The 27,383-nt window shown below is 46.0% G+C and overlaps 1 protein-coding gene across 2 annotated transcripts; it reads left to right on the top strand.

Annotated features, from left to right (window-relative positions):
- On the top strand, positions 1 to 27,377 carry LOC132388959 (NACHT, LRR and PYD domains-containing protein 3-like). Of its 2 annotated transcripts, XM_059961383.1 has the most exons (11): positions 1 to 128; positions 1,741 to 1,837; positions 3,003 to 3,169; positions 8,916 to 9,087; positions 9,186 to 9,251; positions 13,660 to 15,409; positions 20,570 to 20,656; positions 25,268 to 25,438; positions 25,594 to 25,764; positions 25,920 to 26,087; positions 26,252 to 27,377. In XM_059961383.1, exons 2-11 carry the CDS (start codon positions 1,828 to 1,830, stop codon positions 26,337 to 26,339), a joined length of 2,850 nt encoding a protein of 949 aa, XP_059817366.1. In that variant the 5' UTR covers positions 1 to 128; positions 1,741 to 1,827; the 3' UTR covers positions 26,340 to 27,377. The 2 variants fall into 2 exon arrangements, with proteins under 2 accessions (XP_059817366.1, XP_059817365.1); XM_059961382.1 differs by having other exon boundaries at positions 1,741 to 3,169.
- Positions 27,378 to 27,383: the final 6 nt, after the last annotated feature.

The following is a 27,383-nucleotide window of genomic DNA, read 5'->3' as shown; positions in this document are numbered from 1 at the left end:
GGCCACTACTGAAGACGATGTTATAACAACAACAACAAAAAGTGACCCAGCCCGAGGTCTGAGAGCACCAACTGGAGTTAAAGCCTTCTGACTCAGAGATTCCAGTGATTCAGTCAGGAGAAAGTTTGGTGAGTCTCATTTACTCAAAAACTGGTCCTTTAGACGTCACAAATAAAGATAGGGAATATTTTTGGAATCAGACTGAATATGCCTAGAAGTGCCAGTTATGCCTCTGTCAGACCCAGCCGCTATCACTCCTGGTCTGGTGGTCTGTTGTTAGCAGCATGGCTCTTCAAAGCCACTGAGAATCCTTCACAGTATTTGCTCATTTCAAGGTCTTGCATCTTCTGAAGTAGCTTTCAGTCAGTTCTGATGAATCCTTGCTTGGCGGTGTTACGTCATAATTCCCCAAGTGTTTCGTGCTGTTGCAATTGAAGAAACATAGAATTACTATGAACTGCAGCAGCATGTCATTGACTCCTCTGAGTGTTGCAAGCTGCATTGATTTACATACACTTACCTAATATCCCCAAATGGATGGTTATGTGCTGTATGGTTCTCTGTTCTCTGGTGAAAGAACAGAGAATTCATGTTATTTTGCACGTTTTAAATTCGGTGTTTCAATTGTTTCTGTCCTACTTAAAATTAACCTGTATTTGGAACATTCCCGTGTCAGGGATCAGGTAGAGGGATGATACTGCGCAGGGTGTAAGTAGATGTCATGACAGTGTGAACTGATCTTTATTAGGATTTGTTTTCTTACAGTCAGAATCAGGATAGAGACTGATCAGAGCTCATAGGACGGGAATTGTCCCGCAGCCCAAAGTAAGGACACATAACATGTTGTCCGGTGTTATGGTGTTTCATCCCATTGTCCTAGTATTTGCGATTGCAAACACAGATATTCAAATTTTACCAAAATACATTTTGAAAGTTTTGGAAATGAAACCAACGTAGGACTTGATTTATGAGTGGTAGGGGGGTAGGTAGTGTAATGGAGCACAGGGCCCTATGAGTAGAGGACTGGTTTAAAGAGTTTTTCTCACCGGCCGTTATCAGTCTGGATATACAGTACAGGCGTTGCGACAACACGTGGAGTTGAGGCTGTGCTTGGAGTACCACTGCAGAGTTTGTTGAGCTGTTACAGAAATGTTGTGATTAAAGTTTAGAGAAGATTTCCGATGATGTTGCCAAGACTAACGGCCCAAGAATGAAAAGTGACAATTGAGAGTCAGAGATAAGGTCAGTGCTAAGTCTTTTCCTGAGGGCAGGGGAGACCAGTACTAGGGAAATTGATTTTGTAAGTGAGGGGAAGTTTTAAAAGAGATATGAGCAGCAATAGTTTCATGCAGAGGTTGGTGATTATTTGCAGTGCGCTACGAAAGGAAGAGGATGAGGCAGGTACAATATTATCATTTATGGAACAGTTGTGATTGGTGGCTGGATTGAAGGGACCTGAAGTGATATAGACCCATCAAAGGTAATTGGGACCATCTCAGTAGGCACGGTGATCAGCATGATTTTGTCAGACTGAAAGGTTTATGTCCATGCTGTATTGCACTGTGATTCTATCAGTCGGAAGCACTTCTGGACAGACATACCGAATGGTATGGACGTTGATGTTAACGGGAAATGTTTGATCCCTAAGCCAACTACTGCTCTGATACAGGGGACCGATATACTCTCATATTTACAAATTCATACTCTCTATGACTCATTGTCTCCTTGTGTGGAATTCAGTGCATCACCAGTAAGTGGAGCTTTCCTGCACCGGGACCAAAGTTTAAACAAGAAGGCGACGTTCAACAATCGTCAGTCACAATCAGAATGGACACAGGTATGATTACAATTAGTCATTATAATGGTTTTAATTAAACTGCTCCACATGGTGTACAATATTTCAAATGAAGAAATGTATGCAGGCGCACAGAAAATCAGACTTCGGCGAGGTAAAGTACCTGGTAAGTTCCTCTCTTTTTGTTCCTACTTGTTAGGACATAGTGGTGTAGCCCGTATGGCTCCGGGGCAGTATGTGGGACACTGAAATTCTGGGAGAACTCCAGGTTCCCAGATAAATAAATCTGCACTAGCAGCAGCTCCTGTTTGAACGTATTAAGGACAATGACCGTCGACCCATACAGGATAACGAGGACGTGACAGGAGCTGCGGCGAGGTAGTCAGGCCTAGGTTGCAGGAGGCATTTACTTTGCAGCACTCGGTGGAGTTGTGGAAGTTAGTAATGTTTGTCAAATGATGCAGTACAGTATTGACCGGTTATAGCAGAGAAACGGCAGGTGGACTTTAATGTGGCAAAGTGCGAGGAGTTGCACATTGAGAAGCCAAATATAAGAGGAAGGTTCAAGACCGTAAGGCACAAGACCCTGAGGAGAATTGATATTGAGGGATTTAGGGTACAAGGGCATATTTCCATGAAAGACGCAACACATGCAGATGGATCGTAAAATCGATCTTCGGTATTGGTGGAATGTTGAGCATATATTTGGGAAAGCCATAGTGTCACTGTAGGAAACTTTGATCAGAGCACAGTTGCGGTTTGTGTGCAGCTCTGGTTTACATATTACAGAATAATGTTGTGTCTCTGGATCTGGTGCAGAGCCGTGTTGTATGGATAACAGAGTATCGTGTGTAAGGGGAAAGGCTTGGATTGGAAACGCTCAGTCACTTAGTGTGAAAATTCCAAATCTAGAGGGCATGTACTCATGTGAGAGGGCGGATTGAACAAAGGAGGGTTACGATGTAGGCTTTCCACTGAGAGAGATCAGTGCCCGGAACGCGCTGCCAAGGAGGAGATTGTATTAGATACAATTGCAGCCTGTAAGAGACATTTAAATGGGCAAATGGACAGGCAGGAACTGGAGGTATATGGACCATGAGCATGTAGATAGGATTGTTTCACCTTGACATCATGGTTGACACAGACATGGTGTCACGAAGGGTCTGTTCCTGTGCTGTACTGTTCCATGTTCTATGCCTGCTTACAGATCTGAATTCCGCTATCTCCACCTTCCTGTCACATTGTGACGATCACCAACTGTTCCGGTTGACGAGATTCTACATGGAGCGGCTGGAGCAGGCGATTGAAGAGGGTGTGGAGGGTCTCGGCCTGATGTTAACAGGCGAGGATCACTTTACTGGGCAGGAGTATCACGTAAGTGGAAGGGACACAGACTGAGTGTAGACCCTTCTAAAGCATTCACAGAATTAAAAAAAAACAAATGTAAAGAAACAGGTATGTGTGGGTCAACAAAATCGCTGTTCTCTCTTGCTGAGAGTTTATTCAGCAGAGACAAGCTCTGGCAGGGTTCTCTCCAGTTGTGTGAAGACATTAATTATTAGTGTTACGATACAGTCAGACATTGACTACCGACTTTAGTGATAGTACATGTTATGGGCACTACCGATGGACAGTGAATAACGTTATTATTACTCTGTTCATCTTGCTACCTTGTTTCCAATGTTTGACCTCACTGGCCATTGAACAGAGTTGTCATGAAGCTTCTGGGGTCCCACAATTCATATTATCTGTTTTGTCTTTCTCCACGCATTTCTGTGGTCTCCCTTCACACGTCATGGAACCCCTCTGCATCACATGAACAGACAACACTTGATTATTGTCTTTCCTTTGAACTACTGATGCTCTTTCATATGATCGAGTGTCTCATTATGCCTCATGGTTAAGGTACTGTCTGTTGCACGTGACTGTTCTATTTGGAGTTTCTAATGACTGCAACAGATAATGTTAACACTGAGAGTTGCAACATTAGTGTTATTGAAAATATTCCAACTGGGAGACACTTTTCCAGTGGTCTTCGTGCTCCTGGTCACACTCATCTGTTGCCAACGAGACTGAATTGTAGCAAGGAAACACAAATACTCTATGAGGCAGCTGACAGTCTCACTCCAAATTTCCTTCTAAGCATTGCTACTAGTTGACTTTGGTCTCTCATGCATGCACAATAGTCATGGAATTGCTGTCTGCTCCTCACCGCCAGTTCCCAGCTGTAGGCCGACACTGGACCGTCATGGAGCCTGGCAGTGAAGTGTAATCCTGCTCTGCTTCACCAGCAATTACCCCAGGGAAAATCAACAGTGATCCTGTCATAGTTTGACCTAGCCATAGTCATCAAATTGAAACAGTGCAGCAACAGGCTCTTCTGCCCATCTAGTGTTCACCGACCTATTATCTGCTTAGTCCCATTGATCTGCACCTTGACTAGAGACATCCATAACCCCCCCATTGAATGAACTCATCCAAATTGATCTTAAGTGTTCAAATCGAATGTACATTGACTAATTCCAAAAGCAGCACATTCCACACTCTCAGCAACCTCTGAGTGAACAAGTTCCCCTCATATTAAACACTGCAGATGCAGTCAGGACTCGGCCCGAAATGTTGACTGCTCATTTCAATGGATGCTGCCCGACCTGCTGAGTTCATCCAGCTTGTTTGTACGTGTTGATTCCTCCTCATATTGCCTTTCACAGTTTAAGAATAAGGGGCCACAGTTTAAGAATAAGGTGTAGGCCATTTAGAACTGAGATGCGGAAAAACGTTTTCACCCAGAGAGTGGTGGATATATGGAATGCTCTGCCCCAGAAGGCAGTGGAGGCCAAGTCTCTGGATGCATTCAAGAGAGAGTTAGATAGAGCTCTTATAGATAGCGTTGACCTAATGGATATGGGGAGAGGGCAGGAACGGGGTACTGATTGTGTATGATCAGCCATGATCACAGTGAATGGCAGTGCAGACTAGAAAGGCCGAATGGCCTACTCCTGCACCTGCTGTCTATTGTCTATTGTTCACCAGTCATCATTACCCCATGAATTCTAATTCCAGTCGTACCAAGCCTCAGTAGTAAATGCCTTTTCACACTAACTCTCTCTATACCTTTTATAAACTTGTAAAGCTCTATCACATCTCTCTTGGTCCTCCTACACTCTATGGAATAATATCCTAACCTATTTACAGTTTCTCTATGTCTCAGGTCCTCAAGTCCTCGCAACAATCTGTATATTTTTCTGTACTCGTTCAATCTTATTGATATCCTTCCCAGAGGTAGGTGCACACATTGCTTCAAATTAGCCTCTGCAACATCAATTTCGACACAATATCCCAACTTCTGTATTCAATATTTTGACACATGAAGGGCCATGTCCTAAAAACTTTACAACGCCATCTACCTTCGACAACAATTTCAAGAAATTACAGATCTGTATTCCCTGATAATTTAGCTTAATCGCACTGCTCAATGTCCTACCACTCAATGTCTTGGTTGCATCGTGGTTTGTCCTCAAAAAGTGCAACACCTCACACGTGTCTTCATCAATTCTATCTCCCAATCTCCATTCCACCGTTTTCTAGCTGTTCCATGTCCCGCTACAAGCTCTGATAACTTTCTTCGCTGTCACTACCTTGGTGTCATCCACAGATTTGCTGACCCAGTTTACCACATTATCATCCGGACCGTTGATATATATGTATATATGACAGACAACATCAGACCCAGTACAGATCTCTGCCGCTCACCACAGGTCATAGACCTCCAGTCAGAGAAGCAAACCTCTACTCCCACTCTTAGCTTCCCACGAGAATCCAATATCTAAACTAAATTACTACCATGTCTTGACTGCCAAGCAAATTAATCTTATTCACCAAGCTTTCATGAGGGATCTTCTCAAACGCCTTGCTGAAATCCATGTGGATATCATTCACTGACTTGTTTTCATTATTTGCTTGGTAACTTCCTCGAGAAGCTATAAGATTGGTTAGACGGGATCTACAGGGCACAAATATGTGTTGACTATCCCTAATTAATCCTTGGCCATCCAAATACTCATATTCGGTCCCTTAGAATACCTGACAAATAACTTTACCACCACTGGTGCAGGCTCCCCAGCCCATAATTCCCTGGCTTATTCTTACAGCCTTATTCAAACAGCAGAACCCTCCAGTACGCCTGCATGTGACGGTTTAAATACCTTTAAATACTTTTAAATGCCTTTGCTGGAGCACCTGCAATCCCTGACCTAGCCTCAAACGAGGTACGAAGGGAAGTCCTATGGATTTATCCACCCTAATCTGCTTCAGAACAGCAAATACATCCTCTATAATCGGTATACAGCCAATGATTTCATTGCTGTTTTGCTTCGTTCTAAAGAATCTGTATATCTCCTGAGTAAATATGAATGCAAAAAAAAAAACAATTTAAACCCCCCCCCCCCACCATTTTCAGCTTCATGCATAAAGTCCGACTCTGAACTTCAAGAGGACCAATATTGTCCATTGATATACTTTTGTTCTAAATATATTCGATGAAGTGTTAGGGGTTCTCTTTTCCCTTGACCGTTAGAGCAAACTCATGCTGTACTTCAGCCCTCCCGATTTCCTCCATTACTAATTCTTGCATTTCTTGTATACATCAAGTACCTCATTTGATCCTTCCAGTCTGTACTTGCTATGTGCTGAGTGTCTGAATATCTCTCAAAGCCTAAGGTTCCCTAAATATCTTACCCTCGCCTTTTATTCCGTCATGAACATTCAAACTCTGTACTTGTGGTCACTTATGCCTTCAAACTCTGTACTCTCAAATTCTCAGTTTTGGAGGCCTCACACTTAGCAAGCACATCTGTACCGGGAAAAAACCTGTCCAATCCACTTTCGTCAGATCCTTTCTGATACCATTAAAATTGGCCTTTCTCCAATTTAGAATATTAACCTGAGGACAAGACCTATCCCTTTCCATAAAAGATCTGTAAACTAATTGTATTGTGATCACCAGATCTAACTGCACTTGGAAACAATTGGTCCCGAAGCACTTTCGTCAGATCCTTTCTGATACCATTAAAATTGGCCTTTCTTCAATTTAGATTCTTTACCCGAAGACCACACCTAGCTTTTTCCATAATGATGTTTAAACTAATGGTAATAGATCCAAAGTGTTTACCTGCACACGTCTGTCACCTGCCCTGTCTTGTTCCCTAATAGAATTCCAGTATGCACTGTCTATAGTTATGACCTCAATATATTAATTACAAAAACATCCTTGAACTTATTTGACCAGCACTGTCGCATCCAGCCCTTTACAATGTGGGTGTCCCAGTCGATAAATGGGAATTTAAAATTATCTATCATCATAACCTTCTTTTTCTTGCAACTGTTTGTGATCTCTGTACAAATAAGATCCTCTAAATCCATTGACTATTGGGTGCGCTATAATATAATCCCAACCATTTATTGATCAGTTTCATCCATGCAGTCTCAGTAGACGAGACCTCCAGCAATGCAGGGACATTTTTCCCGACCAGTTATGCCACCTCTCCTTCGTTAATTCCTCCCGCTCGATTGAATCAGTTCTAACGCAACGGAGCGCTTGAATGCTGAACGGCCAGTCCGGCACCTCTTCCTACCAAATCACATCAATGGTTACGATGCTGTAATTCAATGTGCTGACCGATACTCTAGGCTCATCGACCTTTCCAACAACAATCCTTGCATTGAAATAATATGCAACTCAGAACATTAGCTTCAGAATGTTTAGTGTCCTGACTCTGTATGTCAGCTTAACAATGTATTTCCCACACAGTCAATCCATTATCGACTCTGGTTCTTCATCCTCCTGAAACTTTAGTTTAACACCTACCCCATCCCTACGCCGCCCTCTCAGCCCTTTCTGCAAGGGTATTAGTACCCCACTAGTTTGGGTACAAAACGATCACGTATCTCCAGGTCCCATCTTCCTTGGAAGAGAACTCAATCATCCCAAAATCTGAAGACCTCCACCATGCACCATCTCATCAGCCACACGTTAGACTGCATTATCGTCCTATTCCAGGCCTCACTCGCACGTTTTATGGGTAGCAATCCTGAGAACATAGAACTAGAGTACCTGCCCTTGTAACTTAGCCCGAACCCCATGAAATCACTTTGCAGGACCTCAGCACAATTCCTACTCTTGTCATTGGTACCGGCGTGAACCACGACCTCTGGCAGCTCATCCTGTCCTTAAGAAAGTTTCAGACTCGATGCAAGATATCCCTGACCTAGGCAACACACCATCCAGACATCTTGTTCTCATAAATAGAATCACTTGTCTGTTCTCCTAACCATTGAATTCCCCCTGTCAGTACAGCTCACCTCTTCTTACCTTTTCTGAGCCACAAAGCCAAACTCAGAGCCCGAGGCATAATCGCCGTGGTTTTCCTCTGCTCGGCAATACCCCGAAACAGAAAGCTGTATATCTGTTACAGAGGAGTTTCCTGCAGTGGCTTCCTATCTCCTTTCCCCCTGCAGATGGTCACCCAATTACTTGTGCCCTGCGCCTTTTGTATAGTTCCCTTTCTGTAAAGTCTGTCAGTCAACATCTCAGCCACCTGAATGATCCTGGTTTCACCCACCTCCAGTTCCAATTCCTGAGCACAGTCTGTGAGAAGCTGCCGCTGTATGCAGTTCCTGAAGGTGCAGTTATCCAGGACACTGAAGGTCTCCCTATCATGCCATACAGTATAGGAAGAGCATTCCACTACCCTGCCTGGCATTCCCACTGTTCTAACCGTGAAAAAGTGGAAAAAATATCACCCAAAATCTACGTTTGTACCCAAAGCCTCCGCCGCTCCTAACTGAACCCTCTCTGACACAAAGCCTCAACTCCCCAGTCTATCTCTGGCTCACTCACACTATGTCTGCTCCACCTAAACCTTGCCAAATGGATAATGACCCGCAATCTGTGGCGCAGAAAGTCCTGTCTGACCTTGTTCGTTTTTTTTTTAAATCTTTACCCCGCTATGAACACTTCAATGGCTCTCAGTGATTTGTGCTGAGCTGGGTCAGACCATGTTCAGGGTAGATTTGAAACCATCCCTCCGCTCCTTAATATATTCCCCATTGTTCATTACAGAGCGTGACTGAGCTCGCGGAGAAGGGAAACCGAGCGGGCGCTTCCAAACTCCTCCTGGATCTGGTGATTGAGAAGGGCTCCGGGGCCCGGAGAGTGATGTGGGAATCCTTTCTGAAACTACATCACCACCTACCGAAGCTGAGCAGAATATTGAATGAAATACGGGAGCGAGGTACGGTGAACAATACACTGTGTGTTACAGATGTAAAAGCTGATGAATTTACAGTGTTACACAGGACAGACTTCATGCAGGTTAATCTGTTTGAACAGGTGATGGCCAGTTCCCCTACATGGACACTGAGCGGGGTTTCTCTGAAGTGCCCAAACATCTGAAAGGTAAGTGATGGAATGGAAAGCTCAAAGTCTTTATTTCATTCTGAGAGTCTGAATACGTGTCTTTAGAGACCTGTTTAGAGACTGTCAGAGTCTGGGAGACAGGTTTTTGTTGTTATTTCACACTGAGAGTCTGAATACGTCTCTTTAGAGGCCTGTGTAGAGACTGTCAGAGTCTGGGAGACAGGTTTTGTTGTTATTTCACTCTGAGAGTCTGAATACGTCTCTTTAGAGGCCTGTGTAGAGACTGGCAGAGTCTGGGAGACAGGTTTTTGTTGCTGTGGTGGGAGGACAGGAAGCAATTTGCATTTGTCACAACACCTTTTCCGTGGGGCCGAATAACTAGAGATTTGACAAAACTGAAGCCAAGTCATTCCGAGTTGAACATCCAACTCCAGCAAGGGAAAGCTCACACCTCGGATCCAAAGTGGAGCCGAGATTTGTTGTTATTCCTCCATAAGAACACAAGACATGGAAGCAGAATTAGGCCATTCAGTCCATCAGTCAGCTTTGCCGTTCAATCATGGCTGAACCCAGATCCCACGCAACTCCATACACCTGCCTTTTTAAATTATCATTTGATGCCCTGCTATCAAGAGCTTCTGCCTTAAATATACCCATGGACTTGGCCTCCACTGCAGTCTGTGACAGAGCCTTCCCGAGATTCACTACTCTCTGGCTCAAAAAATCCTCCTCTCCTGTTCTAAAGGATGACCCCTCAATTTTGAGGCTGTGGCCCCTAGTTCTGGATACACCCACCATGGGAAACATCTTTCCACATCCACCCTATCTGATCCTTTCAACATTCTGCAGGTTTAAAAGTGATTCCCTTGCATTCCTTACAATTCCTGTGAGTATAGGCCCAAAGTTGCCAAAATGCACCTCATATGTGAACCCCTTCATTCCTGGAATCATCCTCTTGAATCTCCTCAGGACGCTCTCTAATGACAACACATCTTTTTCAGAGGTACGGGGTGCAAAGCAGTTGACAATACTCCTGTAGTGCAGCTTGACTACAGTCTTGTAAAGGCTCAGCATTTATATTATATTCTCTTTTTTTCCGCCTTTACCGCAGACCCGACCTTTAAATTAATCTTCTGGGAGTTTTGCTCGACGCTCCGAACTCCCTCTACACTTCTGATGCTTGGACCTTCTGCCCATTTAGATAATAGTCCGCTCCTTTCGCCAAAATGCATTATCATACATTTCCAACACTGTATTCCATCTGCCACCTTTTTGCCCATTATTCCAATTAGTCTCAGTCCTGTTGCAATCACATTACCCAATCCTACACCTATCTTTGTATCATCCGCAAAATGTGCCGCAAATACATACATTCCATCATCTAAATCACTGACAAGTAATCTGAAAGTCAGCGGTCCCAATACTGATCCCAGAGGAACACCACCGGTCACTGGCAGCCAACCAGAAAAGGCCCCTTTTATTCCCACTCGCTGCCTGCTGCCTGTCAGCAATTCCGCTCCATGTGCCAGTATCTTTCCTGTGACGCCATAGATTTTTATCTGGTTAAGCAGACTCATGTGCGGCAGCTTATCAAATGCCTTCTGAAAATCCAAGTAAATGGCATCCACTAACTCCTTTGTCCACCCTGCTTCTTACTTCCAGGATGAATTCCAACAGAAACCATGCTAACTTATATTGTCATTAGTCCCCAAGTACCTCGAAACCTCAACCTTAATAAGAGACTCCAACTGTTTCCCAGTCGCTGAGGATTGGCTAACTGGCCTATAATTTTCCTTCTTTTGCCTTCCTCCCTTCGTAAAGACTAGAGTGACAATTGCAATCTTCCAGTCCTCCGGGACCATGCCAGAATAAAGTGATTCTTCAAAGATCATGACCAATCCATCCGTCATCCCTTCAGCAATCTCTCTCAGATATCTGGGATGCAGTCCATCTGGCCCAGGTGACTTTGCACCTTAAGAGCTTTCAGTATGCCGAGATGTTTTTCTTTTGTAATAGCAATGGCACTCACTCCTACTGCCTGTCACTCGCAGACTGCTAGCGTCTAGAACAGTGAAGATATATGCAGAGTGCACATTCTCCAGTGTTCTAGCATGGACTTTCACCTCCCTTTTAATTTTATATAACTGAAAGAAAGTGATTATTATCCTGCTTTATATTATTGGCTTTTCTGCTCTCATATTTCATCTTTTCCCTACTTATAGTTTTTTTAGATGACTATTGTTATCTTGTACGCCCTTTCCTCAGCCTTTATGCAATCCTTAACTTCCATTGTCACCCATGGTTGCCTACACGTGCCACTTTAGAACTTCCTCCATGGGCCGTATCCATCCTGCAACTTGAGACCTATTCCCAGAAGCTTCAGCCATCTCCGCTAGTATCCTTCTCCAATCTACCTGGGAAAGCTTCTCTCTCGTGCCTCTGTAATTCGCTTTATTCCATTGCGATACTGATACTGTAAATTATGCTTCTCCTTCTCAAACTGTATTATGAATTCACTCATATTATGATCACTATCTCTTAATGGTTCTTTTACATTAAGCTCCCTCATAAGATCAGGGCTATTACACAACGCCCAATCAAAGACAGCCTTTCACTGAGTCGTCTCAAGCACAAGCTGCTCTGAAACGCTATCTCGTGGGAATTCAATATATTCCCTCTCCTGCGGTCTGACTCCTGACGTTTGTTTGATTTTCTTATTCCCCGTGTACATTGAAGTCCTTCATTACAACTGCGTCATTAGCTTTAATACACGCCTTTTCCAACTCCCTTTGCAATCTCAACCCCACACGCTTGCTATTTTCAGGCCAATAGATGGTCCCTATAAAGCTTTTTTTAAACCTCTTACAGTTTCCTATTTCCACCCACAAAGCTTCAACATTATCTAACCCTATGTCACCTCTTTCTACAGATGTGATTCCACCTCGAACCAGCACAGCCACATCACCAACGCCTATGCCTTCCTGCCTGTCCTTTCGATAAGACGTAAATCTTTTAACGCTCAGCTCCCAGCTATGGTCTTCTTTCAGCATCGACTCAGTGATTCTGACAACATCATACCGACCAATCTCTAATTGCGCCAAAAGTTCGTCCACCTTATTCTGAATGTTGCGTGCATTTAAATATAATGCGTTTAGTCCTGCATCTCCACCCTTTTGAATGTTGTCTATGCAGTACAATTCAACACTTTGCTCTGTCTGTATTTGAACGTAGTCATTGGCTTGGCCTTCCTTGCATTCATGTTAAACCCATCATCTACTTGTAAAACTGCTGGTTCATCCACAGCTTTATTGTCCTAGGTCCAGTCCCCCTGCCATTTTAGGTTAAAACACTCCCAACAACTCCAGTAAATCTGCCCGTAAAAACATTGGTCCTCATCGGATTCACGTGTAACCCTTGCCTTTTGTACAGGTCCTACCTACCCTGGAAGTGGTCCCAATTATCCAGAAATCTGAATTCCTGCCCCCTGCTCCAAATGCTCTGCCACACATTTCTCTGCCACCTCACTGTCGGGTGGTACAAGCAGCAATCCTGAGATCACTACTTTGGAGGTCCTGCTCCTCAGCTTTTTTCCTAACTCCCTGTGTTCTGTTTTCCAGACCTCCTCCCTTTTCTCTTCCGATGTCGTTGTTACCAATGTTTGTCACGACTTCTGACTGCTCAACCTCCCTTCTCAGGATATTGTGGACGCGTCCAGAAACATTTCGGAAAATGGCACCTGAGAGGCAAAGTACCATCGGTGTCCACAGAATCGCCGACCTGCCCTCCTGACTTCAGAGTTCCCTATTACCACTGCCATCCTCTTCAGATTCCTGCTCTTCCGCACATCATCGGGGAATTGCCTGAGTTCATGTACCGGCTCCTTAGAGAATAAGAGACTGTAGACCAGTGCGGGGTGTGTCACATCGTGACTGGCTCAGCCTGGAAAAGGAAACAGAAATTTTGTTCCTTTTCTTTGGCTCAGTACTGACAGCTTAGGAGTGTCAAGAGAACGGGGTCCATTGAGAGAAAAGTATAAGTGAGTAGAGCAAAGATGTTCTAAGTCAGTAGAACAAGTAAATCCCCCCACCCCCACCGTCACCTCTGCAGGGTTGCACAGTTCAGCAGAAGCTGAGCAGTGAAAGCAGTGAAACCACCCGCTCCACACAACACTCTCCTCTCCAGAATCACGTGTGCACTTGGTGCTCGCTGGAACACCGGAGAGTCGGCAAACTACCAACAGAGGGGAGAGTGGAGCCTTTAACAGCGAATCTGAATCAGATCAGAAATGTTTCTGGGCCGTCGTTCATTTTCAGACACACTAATCTCTGATCACCCGATTACACCCAAACAGTGTCTTTAACGAGTATTTTTATTATTAAAGAAAATATGTTGTGAGCTCCATGTTCATCAGATCAGGAATTGACAACCTATTTCTGTCCGTCCTAAGATGTTCGAAGGAAACACAAGGAGACTCTGCGGACACAAACTGAAAAACTGAGAGTGAACACGATCCTGATGAGTGAGAAGGTGAAGGTTTTCCAGCTGGTTGATCGATACGCTGAGCTCACGGTCATTTCTACTGTTCGAGATCGGACACTGGTGGAACATGAGCTGCTGGCAAGAGGCAGAGACCACGAGCAGTGGAGAGAAAAAGATCTCCGTGGTAAGCTGGAAAAAATCCGGACTGATCAGTTATTCAAGAAGAGCTTTGTTCAAAAATTGAAAAGATCTATCTTTAGAAACAAATCCGGGATGTCCGCAGCAGTGGCCGGAGTCCCAGGGATCGGGAAATCAACAATGGTACAAAAGATTGTTTATGACTGGGCCACGGGGAAAATATACCAAAAGTTCCAGTTTGTCTTCAGTTTCAAATTCCGGGATTTAAATGCCATTAACTGCAGAATAAACCTGAAAGAACTGATTCTGCATCAATATCCCTACTTTGGGAATATCCTGAGAGAGGTCTGGAAACACACAGAGGGACTGCTGTTCATATTTGACGGATTGGATGAATTCAAGGACAAAATCAACTTTGTTGATGGTCGGAGAGACACAGAATCACAGTACACAGATCCTGAATTCAAGTGCAACGTGTCTGACATTGTGTACAGTTTAATCCAGGGCAAGCTGCTCCCAGGGTGTTCAGTGCTGGTGACCACCCGTCCCACTGCGTTACATTTATTGGAAAAGGCAGACATCAGTATCTGGGCTGAAATCCTGGGATTTGTTGGCGTGGAACGGAAGGAATATTTCATCAGATATTTTGAAGATCAGACGGTGGCAGAAGCTGTTTTCAAACACGTGAAGGAGAACGAGATCCTGTACACCATGAGCTACAACCCATCCTACTGCTGGATCCTCGCTCTGGCACTGGGCCCCTTCTTCACACAAAGAGTCAGGGACCCGCAGCGAGTTCCCAAGACTATCTCCCAACTGTACTCCTACTATATTTACAACATCCTGAAAAACCACGGCCGTGAGATTGAGAACCCCCGTGATGTGTTACTCAGGGTTGGTCAGATGGCCTTCAAAGGAGTGTCCGAGAGGAAGATTGTGTTTACAGATGGAGATTTGATCAAGTACGATCTGCAGCCTTCCCAGTTCCTATCCGGGTTCCTGATGGAGCTTTTGGAGAGAGAGGATTCTGCCCGGTGCGTGGTGTACACATTCCCACACCTCACCATCCAAGAGTTTGTAGCTGCAGTCGCACAATTCCTGAATCCACATCCCGAGGATATCCTGAAATTCCTTACAGAAGTCCACAGCACGACAGATGGGCGATTTGAGGTATTTCTCCGTTTTGTTGCTGGTCTCTCCTCCCCAATGACAGTTCGGGGCCTGGAGGAGTTTCTGGGTCCATTTCCTCATCAAACAACCTGCCGGGTGATTGACTGGGTGAAGGAGGAGGTTAAACGCCAGAGTGGAAACACAGAGAGTGAAGCTGGTAAAAGGAGCCGCCTGAACACATTGCACTACGTTTTTGAGTCTCAGAATCGTGGGCTGGCTCAGGCCGCACTGGGATCTGTGGAAACACTTTCATTCCGTGGAATGACACTGACCCCGATTGACTGCGCGGTCCTGTCTCATGTCATCGGACTCTGTGATACAATAAAAATCCTCGACCTGGGGAACTGCCACATTCAGTGTGAAGGAATACAGCGGCTGGGACCCGGGCTGCACAAGTGCCAGGAGTTGAGGTAACGATTTATCTCTCTCTCTGAACTGTGAAACTGAGTTGTTTCAATGTAAAGGGATTTGGGTAAATTTGTAGTAAATCAGATTGTGAAGAATTGTGACAAGTGCCCACGGGGATCGGTCAGTAATTCCCCGAGAATGGGAGGGTTCTGTGGTTGCTTGTGAAGGGATGTTGGAGACTTCTTCAGATCAGAGATCAACGGCCATTGGTTTAATGGTAGTAAATCACAGGAATGGCTGTGTATCTCTCTGCCTGCGACACGTCCATGGACAATGTTCCTTCTCACTGTTACTGACACCCAGACCGACACTGACTGCAGCAGGTGGGTCAGAGATTCACACCCCCTTCCCGGTGAGAGACAAGAGACCGTCAGCAGACTGCCCCAGTGAGAAGGAAAGAAATACCATTGTGAGATTGTCCTCCCACTGCCATTCCCCGTGTGTGACTTTGCTCACTTCCAGATACACAAAGAGCGAGGGCGCATCTCCTCTGGGTCTCTGTTCAGACCCAACGCACATGTACAAAAAAATTCTGCGTCCTCTCGTCTTGTAGGATTATCGTTTACCCTTGGAATCCTCCTGTGGGACCTCTCATCACAAACCCCCTTCCATTCTTTGGAATCTCGCCCCTATCCCCATTCCTCCTGTGGGTTCTCTATTACTCTTTCCTCATCCTCCTGTGGGACGTCTTTTCCACACAACCCCCCCCCTTTCCTGTGAGATCTCTCTTCCCCATCCCCCTTCCTCCTGTGCGATTTCTCTTCCCATCCCCTTCCTCCTTTGGGATCCCTCTTCCCCATCCCCATCCCCCTTTTTCCTGTGGGAACTCTCCTGCCCATAGAATCATAAAATCATAGAACACCACAGCACAGAAAACAAGCCATTCGGTCCTTCTAGTCTGTACCAAAACCTTATTCCGCTAGTCCCATTGACCTGCACCTAGTCCATAACCCTCCAGTCCTCTCCCATCCATGTATCTATCCAATTTATTCTTAAAGCTTAACAGTGAGTCCATATTTTCCACATCAGATGGCAGCTCGTTCCACACTCTCACCACCCTCTGAGTGAAGAAGTTCCTCCTAATGCTCCCCCTAAACCTTTCCCCTTTCACGCTGAAGCCATGTCTTCTCATATTTATCTCTCCTAATCTATGTGGAAAGAGCCTATTCGCATTTACCCTGTCTGTACCCTCATAATATTGTAAACCTCTATCAAATCTCCCCTCATTCTTCTATGCTCCAAGGAATAAAGTCCTAACCTGTTCAATCCTTCCTTGTAACTCAACTCCTGAAGACCCAGCAACATCCTAGTAAACCTTCTCTGCACTTTTTCAAACCTACTGTTATCTTTCCTATAGTTCAGTGAGCAGAACTGCACACAATACTCCAAATTTGGCCTCACCAATGTCTTATAAAACATCACCATAATATTCCAACTCCTATATTCAGTACTTTGATTTAAGAATGCCAGGATGCCAAAAGCCTTCTTTACAACCCTGTCTACCTGTGACGCCACTTTCGGGGTATTATGCATCTGAACTCCCAGATCCCTTTGTTCCTCCCCACTCTTCAGTGCCCTACCCTTTATCGTGTACGTCGTACCTTGATTTGTCCTCCAAAATGGAACACCTCACACTTGTCTGCATTAAATTCCATCTGCCATTTTCTGGCCCATTCTTCCAGTTGGTCCAGATCCCTCTGCAAGCTTTGAAAGCCTTCCTCGCTGTCCACAACGCCTCTGTCATCCACAAACCTGCTGATCCAATTTATCACATTATCATCTAGATCATTGATATAGACAACAAACAAGAATGGTCCCAGCACGGATCCCGGAGACGCACCACTAGTCACAGGACTCCAGTCTGAGAAGCAATCATCCACTACCACTCTCTGTCTTCTCCCACACAGCCAATTCAAATCCAGTTTACAATCTCTCCATGTATACTAGTGTCTGGAAATTTAGAACTAACCTCTTATGTGGGACCTTGTCAACGGCCTTACAAAAGTCCTAGTAGACAACATCCACAACCTTTCCTTCATATGCATTCTTGGTAACCTCCTCGAAAACTACTACAGGATTCATTAAACACGATCTACCACATACAAAGCCATGCTGACTATCTCTAATCAGCCCTTGGCTGTCCAGATCCTTGTATATCCAAATCTCTCAGAACAACTTCTGATAATTTACCTACTACTGATGTCAGGCTCAATGGCCTGTAATTACCTGGTGTACATTTGGAGCCTTTTTCAAACAACGGAACAACATGAGCTACCCTCCAATCCTCCGGCACCGCACGCGTGGATGATGACATTTTAAATATTTCTGCCAGGGCCCCTGCAATTTCTACACTAGTCTCTCTCAAGATCGGAGAAAATATCATGTAAGGCTCGGAGATTTATCTACCTTTATTCGCTGTAAGGCAGCAAGCCGCTCCTCCTCTTTAATCTCTATATGTTCCATGTCACTACTGTGTGTTTGCCTTAATTCCATATCCGCTATGCCAGTTTCCTGAGTAAACACTGACGCAAAAAAACTGTTTAGGATCTTTCCCAGCTCGTGAGGCTCCACACACAGACGACCACTCTGATCTTCTAGGGGACCAATTTTGTCCTTTACTATCCTTTTACTCTCAATATACTTGTAGAAACCCTTCGGGTTTACCTTCACATTATCTGCCAAAGCAACCTCATGTCTTCTTTTTGCCTTCCTGATTTCCTTCCTTAGTATTTGCTTACATTTTCTATACTCTTCAAGTACCTCATTTGTTCCTTGTTTCCTATAGCTGCTAAACACCTACTTAAGCAGATCGCCAATATCCCTTGAAAACCAAGGTTCCCTCTGCCTGTTAACTTTGCCTTTAATCCTGGCAGGAACATGCAAACTCTGCACTCTCAAAATTTCACCCTTGAAGGCGTTCCACTTACTGAACACATCGTTGCCAGAAAACAACTTATCCCAATCTACTCTTCCCAGATCCTCTCTCATTTCCACAAAATTGGCCCTTCTCCAATTCAGAACCTTAACTGGTGGACCAATCCTATCCTTATCCATAATTATCTTGAAACTAATGACATTATGGTCACTGGACCCAAAGTGTTCACCTACACATACTTCTGTCACCTGACCTGTCTGGTTCCCTAACAGGAGATCAGGTACTGCACGCTCTCTCGTTGGTACCTCAATATATTGATTTAGAAAACATTCCTGAACACATTTGACAAACTCCACGCCTTCTAAACCTTTCTCAGAGTGGGATTCCCCGTCAATATGTGGAAAGTTAAAAACCACTACGATTACAACTTTCTGTTTCTTACATTGGTCTGCTACCTCTACAGATTTGCTCCTCCAATTCTCTCTGACTATTGGGCGGTCTATAATACAACCCTATTAGTGTGGTCACACCTTTCCCGTTCCTCAGCTCCACCCATATGGCCTCTTCTCGACGAACCCTCCGGGCTGTCCCGTCTACGCGCAGCTGTGATATTCTCCCTGACTGGTAATGCCACTCCTCCCCCTTTCATCCCTCCCCCTATCACGTCTGAAACAATGGAAACCCGGAACATGAAACTGCCAGTCCTGCACCTCCTGCAAACCAGGTCTTACTAATAGCAATAATATCAAAATCATCATGTGCCAATCCACGCCCTAAACTCATCTGCCTTACCGACAATACTCCTTGCATTGAAATAGATGCACCTGAGAACATTTCTATCACGTACAAAACTTTGATTTCTGTCTATACAAGCAGTCCTCGTATGACACTTATCATCCTCCAGCTCACTATCTGCTCTCACACTCTGGTTCCCCTCCCCAGGCAATCTAGTTTAAAACTCCCGGAGCAGAACTTGCTAACTTACTGGCAACGATATTAGTCCCCTCCAGTTCAGGTTCAAACTGTCCAATTCGAACGGGTCCCAGCTCCACTCGAAGAAAGCCCAATTGTCCAGAAACATGAACCCATCCCTCATGCACCATCCCCTCAGCCACGTATTTAGCTACATTATCTTCCTATTTCTAGCCTCACTAGCACGTGGCACAGGTAGCAATGCACCTGTGAGATCTCGCTTTCTCAACCCCCTTTCAAGCTCTGGGCTCTCTGTTCCCACTCCCCCTTCCTTCCAACTGTTGGATCTCTCCTCAGCAACCACCTTCCTCCTGTGGGATCTCTCATCCCCATCCCCCTTCCTTCTGTGGGATCTCCCTTCCCCATTCCTTCCTGCTGTGGGATCGTCCATCCCCATCCCACTTCCTGCCGTGGGATCTCTCTTCTCCATACCCCTTCCTCCTATGGGCTCCCTGTTCCCCATACACCTTCCTCCTGTGGGATCTCTCATCAGCAGCTCCTGATGAATCGCTCTTCCCCATCCCCATTCCTACAGTGGAATCGCTCTTCTCCAACCCCCATGCTCCTGTGGGATCTCTCTTCCTCATCCCCTTTCACCCTCTGGGGCCTCCGTTCCCATCCCACTTCAATCTGTTGGATCTCTCTTCCCCATCCCCCTTCCTCCTGTGGGATTTAAACTCCCCACCCCTTACTTCCTGTGGGATCTCTTTTTCCTATCCCATTTCCTACAGTGGGATCTCTCCTCCCCATCCCCCTTCTCCTGTGGGATCTCTCCTCCCCATCCCCCTTCCTCCTGGGGGATCTGTCTTCCCCATCCCCCTTCCTCCGGTGCGATCTCTCTCGTGCATCCCCCTTCCTCCTATGGGCTCTCTCTTCCCCGTCCCCCTTTCTCTTGTGGCATCTCTCTTCCCCATTCCCCTTCCTACTGTGGGATCTCTCTTCACCATCTCCCTTCCTCCTGTGGGAACTCTTCCCCATCCCCCTTCCTCCTATGGGATCTCTCTTCCCCATCCCTTTAGCTGGAGTGGGTCTATTTCAAAATTTCCCATTGACATTTCTGCTTTTCGAACATTTTTCTCTCCATCGGGGAATGGGACAGAATATGTGGAGTTCACAGGGTCATACCGACAGACGATATTACTGACATTCGGCGAATACCCTGGAGCTGGGCAGTGAGGGACATTGACTGTGATGTGAACTCCGATCGGTGATTTACTGAAGATTTTAATGTTTCCTGAAATATCCGAGTGAGAGAAATCCCCTCAGACCCACGGTTTGAATCACTTTGTTCATCAATCTGTCTGTTTGCGTTTAGACTTGGGCGGAATGAACTGGGAGATTCAGGAGTGAAAATGGTGTCTGCAGCTCTGAGGAACCCGGAGTGTAAAATACAGAAACTGGGGTAAGTACCAGACTGTGGGAGATTGTGTTTACAGTCACTGGATGTCTGACACTGAATATTAACGTGATCAGTAGAAACAAAGAAAACATAGAAAACATACAGCACAATGCAGGCCCTTCAGTCCACAAAGCTGTGCTGAACATGTTTCTATCTTGGAATTTCCCATAGCCGTCCATACTTCTAAGCTCCATGTAGCCATCCTGGAGTTAAAAGATCCTATCGTTTCAGCCTCCACCACCGCCGCCATCAGCCCATTCCACGCACTCACCACTCTCTGTGTAAAAAAACTTACCCCTGACATCTCCTCTGTACCTACTTCCAAGCACCTTAAAACTATGCCCTCTCGTGCTAGCCATTTCATCCCTGGGGAAAAGCCTCTGACTATCCACATGATCAATGCCTCTCATTATCTTGTACACCTCTATCAAATCACCTCTCATCGTCTGTCACGCCAAGAGAAAAGGCCGAGTTCACTCAACCTGTTCTCATAAGGCATGCTCCCCAATCCAGGCAAAATCCTTGTAAAACTCTTCTGCAAACTTTCTATCGCTTCCATGTCCTTCCTATAGTGAGTTGATCAGAACTGAGCACAGTACTCCAAGTGGGGTCTGACCAGGATCCTATATAGTTGCAACATATAACTATATAACCATAACAGCAAGGAAACAGGCCATGTTGGCCCTTGTCGTCCATGCCGAACACTTACGCTCACCTAGTCCCACCGACCTGCACTCAGCCTATAACCCTCCATTCCTTTCCTGTCTATATATCTATGCAAATTTACTTTATATGACAATACCGAACCTGCCTCTACCACTTCTACTGGAAGCTCATTCCATACAGCTCCCACTCTCTGAGTAAAGAAATTCCCCCTCGTGTTACCCTTAAATTTTTGCCTCCTAACTCTCAAATCATGTCCTCTTATTTGAATCTCCCCTATTCTCAATGGAAAAAGCCTATCCACGTCAACTCGATCTATCCCCCTCATAACCTCTCAACTCTTAAACATTACCTCTCGACTCTTAAACTCAATCCCACGACTGATGAAGGCCAATGCACCGTACGCCCTCTTAACTATAGAGTCAACCTGCATAGCAGCTTTGAGTGTCCTACGTACTCGGACCCCAAGATCCCTCTGATCCTCCACACTGCCAAGACTTACCATTAATACTATATTCTGCCATCATATTTGACCTACCAAAGTGAACCACTTCACACTTATTTGGGTTGAACTCCATCTGCCACTTCGCAGACCAGTTTTGCATCCTATCAAAGTCCCATTGTATCCTCTGACAGCCCTCTACACCCCCAACCTTTGTGTCATCATCAAATTTACTAACCCATCCCTCCACTTCCTCATCCAGGTCATTTATAAAAATCACAAAGACTTGGGGTCCCAGAACAGATCCCTGAGGCTCTCCACTGGTCACCGGCCTCCATGCAGTATATGACCTGTTTACAACCGCTCTTTGTCTTCTGTGGGAAAGCCAGTTCAGGATCCACAAAGCAATGTCCCCTTGGATCCCATGCCTCCTTAGTTTCTGAATAAGTCTTGTATGTACCTTATCAAATGCCTTGCTGAAATCAATACACACTGCATCTTCTTCCTTCCTTCATCAATGTGTTTAGTCAAATCCTCAACAAAATCATTCAGACTCGCAAGGCACAACCTGCCTTTGACAAAGCCATGCTGACTATTCCTATTCATATTTTACCTCTCCAGATGTTCATAAATCCTACCTCTCAGGATCTTCTCCATTAACTTACCAACCACTGAAGTAAAACTCACTGGCCTATAATTTCCTGGGCTATCCCTACCCCCTTTCTTGAATAAGTGAACAAAATTCGCAACGCTCCAACCCTTCGGAACCTCTCATGCCCTCATTGATGATGCAAAGATCATCGCCAGAGGCTCAGCTTTCAACAGTAGCCTGGTGTACACCTCCAAGTCGGGGTGACTTATCCTACTTGATGCTTTGCAAAAGCTCCACGACATATTTCTTATTGTCTACATTCTCAAGCTTTTCAGTCCACTGCAATTCATCCCTACAATCGCCAAGATCCTTTTCCGTCATGAATACTGAAGCAAATGGTTCATTAAATACCTCTGCTATTTCCTCCGGTTCAATATGCTCTTTTCCATTGTCACACTTGATTCGTCCTATCCTCTCACATCTTATCCTTTTGCTCTTCACGTACTTGCAGAATGCTTTGGGGTTTTCCTTAATCCTGTCCGCCAAGGCCTTCTCATGGCCCCTTCTGGCTCTCCTGATTTCATTCTTAAGCTCCTTCCTGCTAGCCTTATGATCTTCCAGATTCATATCTTTACCTAGTTTTTTGAACCTTTAGTAAGCTCTTCTTTTCTTCTTGACAGATTTACAACAACCTTTGTGCACCACGGATCTTGTCCCCTACCGTCCTTTCCATGTCTCATTGGAGTGTACCTTCTCAGAACCCCATGCAAATATCCCTTGGACATTTTCTACATTTCTTCGGTACATTTCCCTGACAACATTTTTTTCCAATTTATGCTTACAAGTTCCAACCTGATAGCCCCATAGTTCCCCTTACTCCAATTAAAGGTTTCCCTAACTTACCTGATCCTATCCCTCTCTAATGCAATGGTAAAAGAGACAGAATTGTGATCACTATCTCCAAAATGCTCTCCCACTGAGAGACCTGACACCTGACCAGGTTCATTTCCCAATACCAGATCAAGTACAGCCTCCCCTCCTGTAGGTTTATCTACATATTGCGTCAATAAACCTTCCTGAACAGACCAAATAAACTCCACCCCATCGAAACCCTTCACTCTAGGGAGATGCCAATCAATATTTGGGAAATTAAAATCTCACACCTCAACAACCCTGTTATTAAAATTCCTTTCCAGAATCTGTCTCCCTATCTGCTCCTCGATGTCCCTGTTACTGTTGGGTGGTCCATACAAAACACCCAGTAGAGTTATTGACCCCTTCCTGTACCTAACTTCCACCCACAGGGATGTAGTAGACAAACCTTCCATAACTTCATCCTTTTCTGCAGCCATGACACTATCTCTGATCAACAGTGCCACGCCCCCACCTCTTTAGCCTCCCTCCCTGTCCTTTCTGAAACAATTAAAGCCTGGCACTTGAAGTAACCATTCCTGCCCCTGCACCATCCAAGACTCTGTAATGACCACAACATCATAGCTCCGAGAGCTGATCCACGCTCTAAGCTCATCCGTTTTATTCATCATACTCCTTGCATTAAAATAGACACATCTCAAACCATCAGACTGAGTGCCTCCCTACTCTATCACCTGCGTATCCTCCCTTTCACACTGTCTCCAAATTCTCTCTATTTGTGAGCCAACCTCCCTCTCCTCCGTCACGTCAATTTGGTTCCCTCCCCCCAGCAATTCTAGTTTAAACTCTCCCCATTAGCCTTAGCAAACCTTGCTGTCAGGATATTGGTCCCCCTGGGATTCAAGTGCAATCCGTCATTTTTGTACAGGTCACCCCTGCTCCAAAAGAGGTCCCAATGATCCAGAAATCTGAATCCCTGCCTCCTGCTCCAATCCCACAGTCACGCGTTTATCCTCCACCTCATCCTAATCTTATTCTCACTGTCACGTGGGACAAACAGTAATCCCGAGATTACTACCTTTCAGGTCCCGCTACTCAACTTCCTTCCGAACTCCCTGTCGTCTACTTTCAGGACATCTTCCTTTTTCCTACCTATGTCATTGTTACCAATATGTACCATGACCTCTGGCTGTTCTCCCTCCCACTGCATTATATCTTGGACGTGATCAGGAAATCCTGGACCCTGGCACCTGGGAGGCAAACTATCATCCGTCTCTTTCCTGCGTCCACAGAATCACCTTCCTGACCCCCTGGCTATAGTCCCCCACCACGACTGTCTTCCTCTTCCTTTCCCTGCCCTTCGGAATCACAGGGACAGACCCTGTGCCAGAGGCACTGACACTGATGCTCCCCAACCCCGTAGGCCAGCCCTCTCTGGCAGTATTCGAACAGGATTACTTATTGTCAAGGGGTACAGCCACAGGAAACTAGTACCTGTTTCTTGCCCTTCCCTCTCCTGACTGTGACCCACTTCTTCAGTCTTCCGTTGCCCCGGTGTGCCCACCTGCCTGTAACTCCTCTCTATCACCTCCTCACTCTCCCTGACCAGACGAAGGTCATCGAGCTGCACCTCCAGTTCCCTAACTCGGTCCCTAAGAAGCTGCAGCTCGACTCACCGGGCGCAGATGTTGCCGTCCAGGAGGCTGGGAGTCTCCAGGATCTCCCACACCTGACAGCGAGCACAGTAAACCAGCCTCACACACATACTCTCTGTCTGTATTGTAAACAGATAACCTACCTCGCCTCGACCCTTTATCGCCGAAGCCCCGTTGAGCCAAAGCCTTCCTACTCTGTCTCCCGCTCCTCTGACGCTCGCTCTGTAAATCTGTCTTCTTTTTAAACTCTTCTCGCTGTTCTCACTGGCCGACTTGCGCAGTCGTGCTGAAGAAAAAAAATCAGTAAATTGTGTTACTGATAAACACTGGTGATTTGTCCCGTCCCCTGCCGCTCTGTGTCCTTCACCCTCTCTCTCTCTCATCCCCAGGCTGAACAATGTCCGTCTCACAGATTCTGGTGCCGAGGATCTCGCCTCCGCTCTCAGTGCAAACCCATCACTGACGGAGCTGAACCTGAACAATAACAATCTGGGAGATTCAGGAGTGAATCTGGTGTCTGCGGCTCTGAGGAAGTCAGAGTGTCAGATACAGAAACTGGAGTAAGTACCAGACTGTGGGAGATGGTGTTTACAGTCACTGGGTGTCTGACACTGAACATTAATGTGACCAGTAATTGTGTTACTGATAAACATTGGGGATTTGTACCGTTTCCTGTCTCTCTGTGTCCTTCACCCTCACTCTCTCACATCTCCAGGCTGAGGAATGTCGGTCTCACAGATTCTGGTGCCGAGGATCTCGTCTACGCTCTCTGTACTATCCCATCACTGACGGAGTTGGACCTGAGTGAAAATAAACTGGGGGATTCAGGAGTGAAAATGGTGTCTGCGGCTCTGAGGAACACGGAGTATAAAATACAGAAACTGGGGTAAGTACCAGACTGTGGGAGATTGTGTTTCCAGTCACTGGGTGTCTGACACTGAACATTAATGTGATCAGTAATTGTGTTACTGTTAAACACTGGGGATTTGTACCGTCTCCTGTCTCTCTGTGTCCTTCACCCTCACTCTCTCTCATCTCCAGGCTGAACCAGGTCGGTCTCACAGATTCTGGTGCCGAGGATCTCGTCTCCGCTCTCAGTACAAACCCATCACTGACGGGGCTGAACCTGGAATCAAACTCTCTGACAGACCGAACTGCACGCGCTCTCCGCCACCTCATACTGACCCTCCCGAATCTGGAGCGGATCCGGTGAGTGTTTGTGTTAATGTTCAATGTGATAAAATATCAGCGGATCCGCGGGTTTTCTGGTGATATTTGTCTGTGAGTGTTGTTGAAACATTAACCCCGGACCCCTGTTTCTGACACTGTTGTGTAATCTGTTTATTTCATCATTATTCTCCCATCTGTTTCAGTCTGTTCTGGAATCCGTTCAGTGAGACCGGGGAGGAGGAACTGAAATCTCTGCAGGGAGTCAGACCCGGACTGACAGTGGATCTGTGAACATCTGAATGTGGGGAATCGGTTCAGTGCGACCGGGATGGAGGAACTGAGATCTCTGCAGGAACCCAGACCCGGACTGACAGTGTGGACCGTGTGAACATCTGAATGTGGGGAATCCGTTCAGTGAGACCGGAGAGAAGGAACTGGGATCTCTGCGGGAAGTCAGACCCGGACTGACAGTGATCCTGTGAACATCTGAATGTGTGAACATCCCCGCCCGCGGGATGAGGACATTTTGGCCGATTCCCCGCCCTCCCCGTTATCTCCCACCCTTACCTTTAATGGCCGCGCGCCTGGTTCAACTCCCAACGTCTTTAACAGAACCGGCTCAGGCCTCGCGCTGTGTGTCGCTCAGAACGGTCCCGCCGTGACGTATTTCTGCCTGTTGTCCGACGGGGCAGCTTCCGCCGGATGTGCGTGTTCGAGACTCCCGCGTGAGACCCCGGAAAATTACCCAGACAGGAAGAGCCCGGGTTCCAGGGCTCAGTCTGGGACACAGCTGTCCCGGGGTGGGATTATCCCGGGAGAGAATCCTTTTGCTCCCTTTGCTGAGGACGGTGCATTCGGCTGTCTGGCCGATATAATGATGTTAAATGGACAAATCCCTCGGCAGTGACCCTGGATCTGCAGCGATCCCGGACACGGCCCTGAAGTGTGATTTTATAATCATTGCTTCCCCAATGCAGAGTGACGGTGAGAAACGGGACTGATTATTCAACCAGTCACCCGTTGTCGCCGGTCAGTTAATTGTGTGTGACTGTGAGTGAGCAGGAAGTAGCTTATTTATTCACACACGTCAGCAGCTCACACATTGTTTAATTTACATTTGTCATGATGAAATCAATAAACCGCTGTAACTTCCTGTCCTGGTGCCGGACTCGAGTTTTATTTGAGGTTTCTGTTGCCCCCCGCACCCTGTGCACTGCAACAGTGGGTCGGAGCTCCTCACACTGACACAGTAGCGTCTCAGCTCCAGGCTGAGGGAGGTCGGACTGGCAGAGTCTGGGCGCCCAGGATCTCACCTCCAACAAAGCCCCTTCCTGG

This window comes from Hypanus sabinus, unplaced genomic scaffold (genome assembly GCF_030144855.1).
Source record: "Hypanus sabinus isolate sHypSab1 unplaced genomic scaffold, sHypSab1.hap1 scaffold_443, whole genome shotgun sequence".
Taxonomy (NCBI): domain Eukaryota; kingdom Metazoa; phylum Chordata; class Chondrichthyes; order Myliobatiformes; family Dasyatidae; genus Hypanus; species Hypanus sabinus.
Note: the sequence above shows the minus strand (reverse complement) of the source record. Positions and strands in the feature narration are given on the sequence as shown.

What these genes read in the sequence shown, in the direction of transcription:
- LOC132388959 (XM_059961382.1), top strand. Translation starts at nt 2,927, where the DNA reads ATGGTTGACACAGACATGGTGTCACGAAGGGTCTGTTCCTGTGCTGTA. An exon ending in GAATGAAATACGGGAGCGAG is followed by an intron (nt 9,088 to 9,185) that starts GTACGGTGAACA and finishes CTGTTTGAACAG; the next exon opens with GTGATGGCCAGTTCCCCTAC. An exon ending in CCGAATCTGGAGCGGATCCG is followed by an intron (nt 26,088 to 26,251) that starts GTGAGTGTTTGT and finishes CATCTGTTTCAG; the next exon opens with TCTGTTCTGGAATCCGTTCA.